The following is a 12858-nucleotide window of genomic DNA, read 5'->3' as shown; positions in this document are numbered from 1 at the left end:
ATCTATCATTTAACTGGTAACTCTGATGACAAACACTTAAGTTTGAGAGCCACTGTGATAGACCATTACCCAAACATTAATTCCACCTGAACAGTTCAGTGAATAAACGGCAGTTCCAAATGTTCTTCCATGACACCAGATGGCTAGCACTGCTCCCCACCTGGCTGCCAAGACAGGCTTTAGGCATTATCCTCACTCTGACTCAATTGTAGTTCCTAAGAAATATCCACAGCCAGCTGTCACCCATAGTCTTAGCTTCAGCTATCAGAAAAATATGGTAGTTAAAAAATACACATACCCTGACTTTTTCCTGGGAGACTCTGCTTTCATAGGTCTGGGGTAGAGCCTGATCATATGTAATTTGGTAAAATTTCATAGGGCACTGGATATATGACTGGTTGAGAATCATGGCTCTAAAGCAAGGAGAGCAAATGCTTGGCATATGTACCCCTATTACTTTTCCCTGATAGGCTCAGAATCATTTTCAACACAGGACTCCAAGCAAACTCTACCAACTATAAGGTGAAGTTTATTTCCCATCTCTGCTACCAAAAAAAAAAAAAAAAAAAAAAAAAATAAGGGGGGGGGGGGTGGCGGCAAATTCCCAGTACTATTTCATCCATAAAACAGTAAGCTAGAGTGTATAAAACTAGCCCCAGATGTGCACACTATAACTGGTGGGAAGCTTTGAAAAATATACTGGGGCCCCTCTCTAATACATTATTTCTCAATCCAGGAAAAGGGCCTAGGAATATATATATATCTTTTTAAAGAACAGTTTATTGATTTTTAGAGAGAGAGGAAGATGTGAGAGTAAAAACATCGATTGGCTACCTCCTGCATGCCCCCTACCAGGGATAGAAGCTCAAGACCCAGACATGTGCCCTAAGCAGGAATCAATCTAGCAACCTTTTGGTGCACAGGACGATAGCCAACCAACAAAGCCACACTGGTCACAATTAGGCAGGTGTATAATTTAAAAGCCCTCAGAAGTTATTTTAATGTGTACCTCTGGTTAACAACCACTAAATAAAGAAAAGAGATGGAAAGCAAAGCAATTAGTCTTTTTCACTCTAGTTCTCCAAGCAAATGTAGCAAAGTTAAAAATGAAATGGCACTGCTCAGTGAGGGCAAGAATGAACATAACCTAATGAAATTAAAAATAAACCAGGCAAGTGAGAAGGTTTAGTGCACCTGCATGATTTTGAATTGCCCTCAAGTCCTTCCCCAAAATCTATAAGGAGAGCAAGTAAAACCAAAGTGACTCACATTTTCTGCATTGTTAAGAAACAATACCAAGACCTTCAAATTAACTGTAAGTAGAAAAAAAACCCAACAAAGCTCTTGTCACCACAAGCCTGTAGGTATGAAGAGGCTTAAGAGACGGTGAAAAAGGGGTACAGAACACTTTGATGCGAAGGCCACCTATTCTCTATTATCTTCTTGTATAATTTTGTATTATCTACTTCCTTTCTGCTTGTGAAGCTCTGTTTATCTGCCATATATGAATCAATATATATCAGTGTATGCCAACAATGTGAAAAATAGCTGGTCTCGTAAGTTAAGTTGTTAGGTGTTACCTCATGTTATTCACATCACTTTGATGAGGCTGAATGAAATGGACTTAAGATAGGTGACAGGGAAGCTCAAAAGTTCTGAGCAGAGGGGTATTTTAGGAACAGTTCAGAAAAATACAGGTTTCACTTCATAGAACTGGCTGATCTGAAAAGTCAAGGGGAAAATAGCCACTTGAAAGGACTCAACATCCCATTCCTCTGTGATTCCAATATCATTTCTCAACGGAACTTTACTTGTGGCTGAGAAAATGTGCACACTAATGACAAATAGTGACAAGGATGTTCTATATATTTTTTATGTTTTTCTTTTTCTTTGATTACATTAGGGTATTGTTTTATTTTCCTTTGCTTTGCCATCAGTGCTTCTCAAGCCATCTGCTTCGAAGGACCAGTTTTTGTTTGCTCGTTTGTTTTACCCAATCTGTCCTGCAACAGTACCCATTCAACAAGGTGTGCCCATAGTGACATGCATGGATGCCCTAGCATGTCAAACTGCCATAAACATTTCCAAATGCTTGTTCTCAATGTGTATATTTCTCACATCATGCCCTGATTTTTTTTTTAAGGTTTTTGCCTAACACTGGTCCACAGGCCACACTTTTAGTAGTGCTGCTCCATAGGAAAACAGAATTTGAGCTTCATAAACACCAAATTTAGTATTTCTCCCTAGGGGTATTGCATGTATTTATATACTATTTAGAATCTCATCTCTCCTTACCACCTCACCCCCACACACACATACAACCCATAACATTTCCAGATATTCCCAAGTAGAGAAACACCACCTTTGTTGACTTTCACTGATTCTATCCTAACCCCTTTACTGTGTAAATGAGGTAACCGAGGTCTAGAGATATTAGATGTGCCCAAGACCACAGTTAACTGCAGAACTGAAACCGACACCCAGATCTACCTTTCCCAGCCCAGTGCACCAATATACCCATGCTAAGTTTAGTGCTGTATTTAATGTTCATAGTGAACTCATTTCATTACCTTAGCTTAACTATCTAAACAAGTATGTGCTCCATTCTGTTACTTTTAGTTAATACTATACACATCTGAAAAAAAGTTACTTTAGAGCAAAAATTAAATCTTTTATCAAGAATATGTACTGAGAAACCAAAAGATACTGCCTAAAAGTTAAAAAAAAAAAGAAATAGCAATATAAGTCTATTATTTAGAAACTAGAGGCCCGTTGCACGAAGAGATTCGTGCAATAGGCCTTCCCTTCCCCTGGCTGCCGGCACCGGTTTTCCTCCGGCACCCGGGACCCAGGCCTTCGCTGCTCCAGCCGAAGCCTTCTGTCTCACTCTGCTGCTTCGTGCCTATGTATGCAAATTAACCACCATCTTTGTTGGATTAATTTGCATACTCTCCTGATTGGCTGGTGAGTGTAGCGGAGGGATGGTCAATTTACATGTTTGTCTATTATTAGGTAAGATGTGGGGGTACCAGAAAAACCAACTAAGAGTTGAAAATGGTTATCTGAGAGGTAGAAATTGAGGAACATGAACTTTTTCCTCACAGCAAACTTTGTAAAGCTATTTCACTCTTTATCATCTACATACATGTGATAACTTTGATAAAAATTAAAATTAAAAGAAGAAAAACATATCAAGCCATCTTAGACAGCCCCCAATTTATAATCTGAACATTGCAATTATTCTGTAACCTGACATTTCGATGCTTACCTTTCATCTGTCTCATTCTCTGGAAGGAGAGCCACAGCATTTTGAGGATTCCAGTTTCCCAAAGCATCACAGCTTCCACATATAGCAAAAACTTCTCCTAAAGAAACAGAACACCAGTTACAGTGGCATAAATAGAAAAGTTCCCACTTTTAGTTTTATAGATCAGTCAGTTGTATTAGTTTAACCGGATGCAGAGTACCCTTTAGCAAAGATGGAGGACCCCCACTGGAAACGTGGGTTTAGATTCAGGTATTACACAAGCATTGCATTATTAACTTGACCCACCTTTACATACCCAAAACCAGAGAAAAAGAGGGATGTGGAGGAATGAACTTTCCTTCATTTGTTCAACTATTTATTGAGCCAATAAAAAGCACCAAGATGACTGACTAATCAAACCATAGTTCCTGCCCTCTAGGGAGCTTCTAATTTAAAGGGGCAATCGCTAAATGCATACAAGTATTCTAAAGAAATAATAATTTATATTTCCTGAAATTCAAACAGTAGCTATTAGCAAGTTAAAGATCAAGAAAATTATCAGTGGGACAGAAGCAATGTAACAACAATAAATATCCTAAAAAAAAAAAAAAAAAAAAGACATTGAAAAATCTAGTACACCTTATAAAAATAATGACTGTCATCAGAACACTTCTCATCAATAGACAAACCAACATATAGTTATCTATATTTGCTAAATTTCATTTATTTAGCAAAAGTCTAAACCTTCTGCAAGGCGGGTGTGGCTCAGTGGTTGTGCATCGACCTATGAACCAGGAGGTCACAGTTTGATTCCTGGTCAAGGCACATGCCCAGATTTCGGGTTCAGTCCCCAGTAGGGGGCATGCAGGAGGCAGCTGATCAATGATTCTCTCATCACTGATGTATCTCTCTCTCTCCCTCTCCCTCTCCCTTTCTCTCTGAAATCAATAAAAAAACATATTTTTTAAAAAGTCTACCACCTTCCTGGATATAAACACACGGAAGTCTTTGACTTATATCAACACTTTCTGAATTAATATAATTAAAATTCATAAAGAAAAATATAATGAACTGAACCCAAATGATAAAGGTCAAGACAAATTCCTCCACATTCTGATAGTAGCTCGGTTTCTAGCTTTAGGCACTACTCTGGAAAAACTAGAATTACAGTTGGTTTAGCCACCTGCATGAGCATTTTGTAAGCTTGGGCTATAAAACCTAACTAAAATTATAGGTATGAGAGTCATTCAGGAGTTTTCAGAGTTCTAAATACACGCGTAAAGCACAGGGTGATTGAGTACAGAGATTTCATGTCAAAATATTTTAAATACTTATATCCTTTAAAGTAACCATATTTCTTATAATAAACTTAGGTTATTATACCTTCCCTGATTTTTCTTTTTTAAAGGATAAATAGGGACCTTAATCTAGTTGAAAGTATGGGAGATTACAGTAAAGAGAGTTAAGTGGGGCAGAACACAGATCTAGAGGAAATAATTTGAGAAAGTCCCAATGGTTCTAGAAAAGAAATGCAACAGATTTGAGGAACTGCCTAGTATAGCCAGAGTATATTAAACAAGGAGGTATATAACCCAGGTACGATACTGTTTTGACATGCTATCTTACATAAAAATTATTTCACACTGCTTAAGTAGACAGCAAAAAAAAACACAATAAAGCTAAAAATAAAAATTTATAAATTGGGAACAAAGTTATCTTAACCAAGTGTTTTTCTAATTTCTTGCACTAGCAAAATTTCCCTTATTTTTATGCTATTTAAAAATCATAGCCCAATTATCTTTGTCATATGCAAAATTAAATAAAATCACAGCTTTCTTGGAAAATATTAGTTTTTTTGTTTGTTTTTCCCTGCGTTTACTATGCTCCAAGCACATTTCTGGTATCAGACAAGCCATAAAGATATTTTCATCTAACAACACCTCCATATTTAAGATTAACCAGATAAGAAAAATGCTCATTTACAATACCTGGAAACAGAGTTCCTCTTATTTCAAAGGTAACCTGAGAAGGTGTCATTCTGATGGATTTATTTGAGGATGTCGTGCTAAGAAGAAAAAGAGAAGATGTCATTTATAGTATATGAAAATATTAGCTCTAGACAGCTATACAAAAACAAAAATGCTGTCCATTATCACTTTTGAACAAACTTGTCAGCTTCTTGGTCCAATAAAATTTATGATGTGAATATAAAGGAATGTTTTGGCCATTTAAGCTAAAAAAATTTTTGTTAAGGTATTAAAGTTGATTATGTTTTTCTATTTTGTTAGTATACATGCTTTATAATCTTCAATATAAATACTTTTAGGATGGCAAAAAAAAAAAAAAGAAGAATCTTAACTTGTGAGCAAAAGACTCCACAGACCTTATATAAAGACTGAATTACTTAGGAAGTACCTAGCAAGTTTTAGGGACTTAATGTTACAGACCTGTTCCATAAGAATATATGGACCATAAAAATTGCAAAACAAATGTGACCTTTCCCCACCCCCCCCCCCCCCTTTTTTTTAAAGGATGCAGATTCTCTTGTCACATACTTTCTCTTCTGATAAGCAGCTGTTCTAAACTCAACCTATCTTTCCTGGACAGGCCCACGTTATGGTGAAAGGAAAAAAATGATAGAGAAAAATAGAGGCTCAAGAGAAGATTTGTACCTTAACAGAAAGATTTTTAACTTCAGTAACAGGAAAACAACCAAAAAACAAAATATCACCCACTGAAACAAACTAGTCATGTTCTGCAACAAGTTTGAGAATGTGCTTCTTAGTAACTAATGACAAACAACCAAACACCTTCCGCTACAAGTCACTCTTCAGATTTTCTTTATTATCCTTAGGACCATCAAGTCCAGTTCTGCAGACTTAAATTTAGAGTATCACCTTTGCAATTTATTACCAAACCCTGTATTTGATTATATATATATAATATACATATGCCTTTCTTTCTAAAGTTTGAACTTCATTCATAACCCTAATTCTCCTACCAGTATTTTGGCTTCTAAATCTCCATATTCTTGGAATCACTTTGATTATTTACAGAAATCTAAACCCCTAAGCCTTTAATGTCTTTAATCACTTATCCACATTTTTTCTCTCTGAATTTTCACTTCTTTGCTATTTCCCCCAGCCAAATCAATCTGTTTACCATCCTCTAATTTAAGTACCTAAGGGACGATAGGAAATAGGTTTCTTTTTAAATATATAATGTCAATTCTCAAGAAGGTTATAGAATTTAAATATAGAAAGAACATGCCTTGGCTGGGTGGCTCAGTTGGTTGGAGTGTTGTCCCACACACCACAAGACTGCAGGTTTGATTCCCAGTCAGGGCATATACCTAAGTCCTAAAGAACCTTTCATAGTGATTCATTCTTCTATTTCTCCTTTGTTCTCCCTTGGCTCCCTGTGAACACAAGTACTACTCTGCAATGGTCATTTAATAAATATCTGCTACTACACTTCTAAGACAAGGCAGATAGATTTATAGTAGTGATTCTTACTGGAGGCATTTTTTAAAAAAATTTTATGAAGTGAATATACAGCTTATTTTTAAATTTTTCAATTATAGCCAACATTCATTATTATATTCATTTTAGGTGCACAGTCTAGAGGTTAAACATTAATACAATTTATGAAGTAATCCCCCTGATAAATCTAGTACCTGCCTGTCACCATATATAGTTAACACAATATTATTGACTACATTCCCTATGCTGCCCCTGTGACTGTTTTGTGACTACCAATTTGTACTTCTTCATCCCTTCACTTTTTTCATCACCCCCCAATTCCCCTCTCACCTGGCAACTATCAGTCTGTTCTCACTTGGAGGCAATTTTGCCTTCCAAATGTCGAGAGACATTTATGGTTGCCACAATCAATCTGGGGAGATGTTCCTGGCATCTAGTGGGTAGAGGCCAGGAGAGCTGCTAAACACCATAGAATGCACACAGAACAGCTCTCCACACATAACTGTCCAACTCCAAATATCAACAGGGCTGAGATTGAGAAACCTGATCTCTAATTAATTTGTATCCACAGGGGGCAGCTATGGGGATCAAGAGTGAAGGCTCACCCTGGCTGTATGGCTTAAGTTTGTTTAAGCAATGTCCTAAAGCACCAGGGTTGCAGGTTCGATCTCCAGTCAGGGCACATATAAGAATCAACCAATGAATGCTATATAAATAAATGGAATAACAAATGCATCTCTCTCTCTTAAAAAAATCAATAAATAAATTTTCAAAAAAAATTTTTTAAAGAGTCCAGGCTCAATGTTAGCTATAAACTATGTATCATCCCATTTACATCAATCAGAAAATGTAAATGTTGAATATATATACACAGGACCATCAGTCAATGTGGCTTCATGTTATACTTGGATAAAGACTTCCCTATTTAGCTGCTTGACCACTTCAGCTAGAAAACCCAAGACTCTGCACTGGAGAAAAATCTGTCCTTCCTCAAAATAGTTTCTAAGATATCTAATCTACTTCCTTTTTTGTTGTTGTTGATAATCTTCACCTGAGGATATTCCCAGTAATTTCTTTTTTTTTTAGAGAGAGAGGGTGGGAGAGAGAGGGAAAGACAGAGAGAAACACATCAATTGTTTGCCTCCTGCATGTTCCGGGGACCAGGACACTAATCTACTAGTACTTTCTAAGAGTAAACATGATCTATTTAAAGCACATACATCCAGTTCTAACACTACTGAAAAATATCCTCAATCTAAAAATACCTTGATTGTTAACCACTCCAAATAGCCTATTATTATCCAAAAATCTTAATAGTTCTCCTAGCTGGTTTGACTCAGTGGATAGAGTATCAGCCTGCAGACTGAAGGGCCCCTGGTTCAATTCGGATCAAGAGCAAATGCTAGGGTGTGGGCTCAATCCCCAGTAGGGGGCGTGCAGGAGGCAGCCAATCAATGGTTCTCTCATCATTGATGTTACTATCTTTCTCTTCCTCTCCTTTCCTCTCTGAAATCAAGAAAATATATTAAAAAACATATATATGTTAAAAAGTTCTCTTTTAACATGACATCTGATATGAATCTGAGTATATAACACTGAGTACAAATATTTCCTTTTCTAATTAATAAAATGGCTTATTGAAGCACTGCAATCTTCCATTTAAATTTATATCAAAAAGAAACCTAAAGGCTAGCATAAAAGCTCAAATTTTATGTTTCTGAATTAATTTTGAGACATAGCAAAAGCTCCATTATCCAGCAAAATTGCTGAATAACCAACCTCGATCTCAACCAATAACATACTTTCACCCAGTGTTTACTACCACAGTTCTCAACTAAAGAGAGTCTTGTCCACATAATTACAATACATAGTTATTCAAAATTGATCAACTAATAGGTGAATACTATTTTAACCAATTTTAGGGAAATCAGATGTAATTATTCCCATGCATTAAATTTAACAACTGATAAAAAATCATCTCTAAATTTCTACTGCATTAAATGAGAAAATTATCTAAATTTAATTTAATAAAAGGGAAATCAATTGGTCATTAAAATTGAGTCTTTTATTCTTAAGGTTGTTTGTAAGAGTGGCTATAGTAACTTGGCTGGACACAGCCGCAGTAAATGTACTATACAAAGCTAAAAAAGCACAAAGATAACCCCACAAAACTTCCCCAAACGTCAACAAAGCATCATCTTCCGCTTATATTGCCAAAAGTAGTATAATTTTGTTTAATTTCCACCCCATATCCCCCAGTTTAATACCATACCAATAAAAGCCGAGAGAGCTGCTGCGACAGCAGTTTACTTGATCGTGGACAGAAGCCAAAATTCTGGTGCAGGATTGAAACACCCAAGCACCAGCTATCACAAAAACAGTGGTGACTAAGTAAAATACTGTTCTGTGGTGAAAACACAAAATTTACACACCCAATAACACTTCCTCTTCGTTAAAAACAAAACAAAAAGAAACAAAAAACCTTGAACAGAGGAGGTCTTCCAAATATACATAAAATAAGATGAAAAACGCTACATACATGAGCTGACTGTGTATCTAATTTTATATATCATTTAATCAACTCACCTACCACTCTTTTATAGACTGCTTCCTGACAAAGGTTTTTGGTTTTTTAATATAACCTCCTTTTCGTGCTTTTAGATAAATATTAAACAGCATTCTTATATGAGATTTTGAGAAGCATTTAACACTACTTTAATATTTTTTAAAGACTCAAGCAACTAGCAAAATATGACATTGCAACTTATATTTTAAAATATTTGAGTTTACACTACCTAGCAAAATAAATTTTACTCTCTTCTTTTAGTCAAAGAAACTATTCCAATATGTGACCTTACTAGTTTACCAGCTTAAGGGACAAAAAGGGGATTTAAGCAAACCAAGGTATGAGAACATTTTAACTTAGAGCTAAATTAAAGACATATTTTTAGCTAAAACATGTTTCTCTCGCCAAAAAGAACATCTCTCACTGTTTTCCTTTCCCCCAATTTGTTTTTCAAAGAAAAAGCGGTTTCCGATTCTCTTTGCTCTTTCCTAGACACCAACAGCTTTGAGTATCATAACTGACTGTAAGAAAGGACTATAGGAAATGCCTACATTTTCCTGAGTTAATTTCTTTGTTTGGTGGAGGACCATTATGATCCCACTACTCTGACCACAGTATACTTTGAGCCAATGTTTTAGTAAAATGTATGCAGACATGAAGAAATTTTTATTAAGAAAGGATTTCTGGATTTCATTAAGCCAAGTTAATGCCTTAATCACTTTCTAAACAATGCAGTAAAGTCTTTCGAAACGTTTTCCTTTTCATATATACTTCATATATTTTTCTTGGTTAAGTTAAACACAGAGATTTGATTCATCAATCTACTTTTTGTACATAAAGTTTTACTCACTTTGCCACTGTGAGATTTATTTTGTGGTCATTCTTTCTTTCTTTTTTTAAAAATGTATTTTATTGATTTTTTTTTTTTACAGAGAGGAAGGGAGGGAGATAGAGTTAGAAACATCGATGAGAGAGAAACATCGATCAGCTGCCTCCTGCACACCCCCTACTGGGGATGTGCCCACAGCCAAGGTACATGCCCTTGACCCGAATCGAACCCGGGACCCTTCAGTCCGCAGGCTGACGCTCTATCCACCGAGCCAAACCGGGTAGGGCAATGTGGTCATTATTTCTTTAAGTCCAACTTTTCTAAGTCTTATTTTGTCTAGAATACTGGCTCGCCCTAGTTCTTTTTAAAATTAATTTAAAAAACATTTTTTGAGAGAGAGAGGGAAACGAACATCAGCTTGTTGTCGCACTTATTTATGCCTTTCTTGGTTGCTTCTTTGAATGTGTCCTGACTGGGGGATCAAACCCGCAACCTTAGCACGTGTGACCAACTGAGCCACCCGGCCAGGGCCTCTCCAAACCAAAAAACAGGTAGGACCTTGTGCCGTTCTACCTGTTTATATTGCGTGACCTGTAGCCAGCACATTAGGAGTTTGGAAAAAGTACTGATAGCTGGTATTTACTTTTTAGCTAAGTCACAACTGTCAGAAATGTAGCAAAATGGAGAAACATGCAGGGGAGGAGTGGAGGGCAGGAGCCGGGGAGAAAAAGGGGGACGGTGAAAGACGAGGATCAAGAAGACATCATAAAAAAAAAAAAAAAAAAAAAGGAAGAAAAAACAGCAACACAAAAACATCCTCAGGTCCAAACATCCTGCCTGAGGCCATCAGCTCCCCTCTGCCGGTGCCACATTGGACTCCGCAGCTGCCACAAGGTGACAGAATTCTCTACAAATCAGGGCCGCATTGAGGGCAGACCTCCTCCGGAGCAGGGCCGCGGGGGGCCGGGGGGCTGGCGAGGCACCCCGTGGAGGGAGGCTTTCTCCCCCATCTCATCGGGCAAACGAGAGCGCGTCGGGGAGGGAGAGCTGCCGTCTTCACACTGTGCCGAGGGCACCGCAGTCTGTCTATTCCTGGAACCTTTTCCTGGGAGAGCACGGCACTTGGGATTCTTGGAGTAACTGGATTATCCAAGCATGGCCTGGACCTCGTGCTTAGGGCAACGGCAGAAAATAAGCGGTTGTCAAAACACCGCGACTCAGGGGTCGATGAAGAGCGTGGCGGGGGGCGGGGGGCCGGGACCCGCGGTGGGTGCGAGTCCCGCCGCTGCATTTGTGTGTCCTCGCTCCGGAACTCGGTCCTCCGTGTACTCCCGGGGTCCTAGGCTCTCTGCATGCCGGCAGATCGAAAACACTTCACAATGTTTTCCCCGAGAGGAACTAAGCGCTAGCCAGCCAGCCCAGCGGAAACGTGGCAGCAAACAATAAAAGTCGAATAAAGATGCTACCCGCCGACTTACCCAAAGGAACGTCCAGGCCGGTGTTTCCCCGGCAGGCAGTGCCCGGCCCGGGCTGGGGGGGACCCAGCGCACCCCCTCGGACCCGCCGCCGGTCCCGGCACCCCCACCCCGCCCCGCCGGGTCCCCCGAGCCCGGCCGCCCTGACAGCTCGGCTGCCACGTGAGTGGCCGCCCAGGCCCCCGCACCCAGCTCCCGGCCCACCCGGCTGCCCGTCTCACCTACCGGGTCCGCGTCCTCGGGTCCCCGCCGCGCTCGAGAGCGAGTGCCGCTGGCCGAGCTGCGGGGCTCCGGGCGTCTGCGCCTCGCCAGCGCTCCCCAAGGTGGCCCGCGGCGTCGCCCGGCTGCAGAAAGCGGCTGCGCTCAAACCGGTTTCAGCTGCTCCAGACCAAACCGCCAGGCCACCCCGCGGGGCGGAGCCGGACGGGCGGGAGGGCGGGGCCTTGCGTCACGCCCGGCGCCCTCCCGGCCAATCGGCGGCCGCGCGCGGGGGGAGGGAGGGCGGGCCCTGGGTTCCTGGAAATTGAGTGGCGTCAGCGGCTGGGGCCGCCGGGCAACCCCCGGGCTCCCGCGGTCGGCGTTTTGTGCGGACCCGGAGCCGCAAGGCGCAGCGACACTGAGACGTAGCGCTGTGTCACAGACGGGCTCCCAGGTTCCTGAGCCTATTTAAGTGTGGAGGCTGGAGATGTAAATCTGAATGGCGTCCCCCCCCCCCCCCCCCCCCCCCCGTTCGAAGGTGAAGAAAATTAGCAGGCCAGATGTTTTCTGGGAATTTTCTCTTGCAAAACAAGCACATTTGGACCACATTTTAAAGTTGAAAGCGAGAATTAGGTGACTTATGGCGGTTGAGAATTGCTATCTTTGGCAATGCAAAGTACGGTGTAAAGCCAGCGGCATCACTTGGGAGCGGTCAAAACTGCAGTCTCAGGACCATCACAGACCTGCCCAATCAAATCTGCATAACAAGACCCCCAGGTTATTTTATGCAAATTGAACTTTGAAGGAACTTTTCTGAAAGCTAGAAGGATCCTCTGCCAAAGATGTAGTCGTTTACTTATTTTAAAAAAATAATAATCGGCCCCACCAAAACACAACAAAACAAACAAACAAAAAACAGGAGTTTTTTTTTCTCTCCTTTGATAATCTCAGGACAATTGATCAGCATTTGCTAGGTACCTAACTTAAACTGTTACCTTTCCAGCATCAAATTTAATTTCTGGCTAACCATTAACATGAAAGTTATGTTATCAGATTCCTTA

At 39.9% G+C, this 12858-nt stretch overlaps 1 protein-coding gene across 3 annotated transcripts in view; it reads right to left on the bottom strand.

Moving 5' to 3' along the window:
• The window catches only part of GPCPD1 (glycerophosphocholine phosphodiesterase 1), a 57200-nt gene extending 45210 nt beyond the window's left edge, over positions 1 to 11990 (bottom strand). For 2 of the 3 annotated variants that reach the window (XR_011472113.1, XM_070419948.1), the window contains exons 1-3: positions 11825 to 11990; positions 5236 to 5312; positions 3269 to 3365 (exon numbers count right to left, since the gene is read on the bottom strand). Coding sequence is in view for 2 of the 3 variants with exons in the window: in XM_070419948.1 (XP_070276049.1) it covers positions 3269 to 3365; positions 5236 to 5284 (146 nt within the window). In the remaining variant the exon portion in view is untranslated. Of the gene's footprint in view, positions 1 to 3268; positions 3366 to 5235; positions 5313 to 11820 lie in introns of all 3 variants that reach the window. The other variant, XM_070419949.1, reaches the window with a different exon arrangement.
• Between the last annotated feature and the right edge of the window lie 868 nt (positions 11991 to 12858).

Source organism: Myotis yumanensis, unplaced genomic scaffold (assembly GCF_028538775.1).
Source record: "Myotis yumanensis isolate MYYU_CA2020_CCGP unplaced genomic scaffold, mMyoYum1.0.hap1 SCAF_7, whole genome shotgun sequence".
Taxonomy (NCBI): Eukaryota; Metazoa; Chordata; class Mammalia; order Chiroptera; family Vespertilionidae; genus Myotis; species Myotis yumanensis.
The sequence above is the reverse complement of the archived record's forward strand: the minus strand, read 5'-3'. Positions and strand labels throughout refer to the sequence as shown.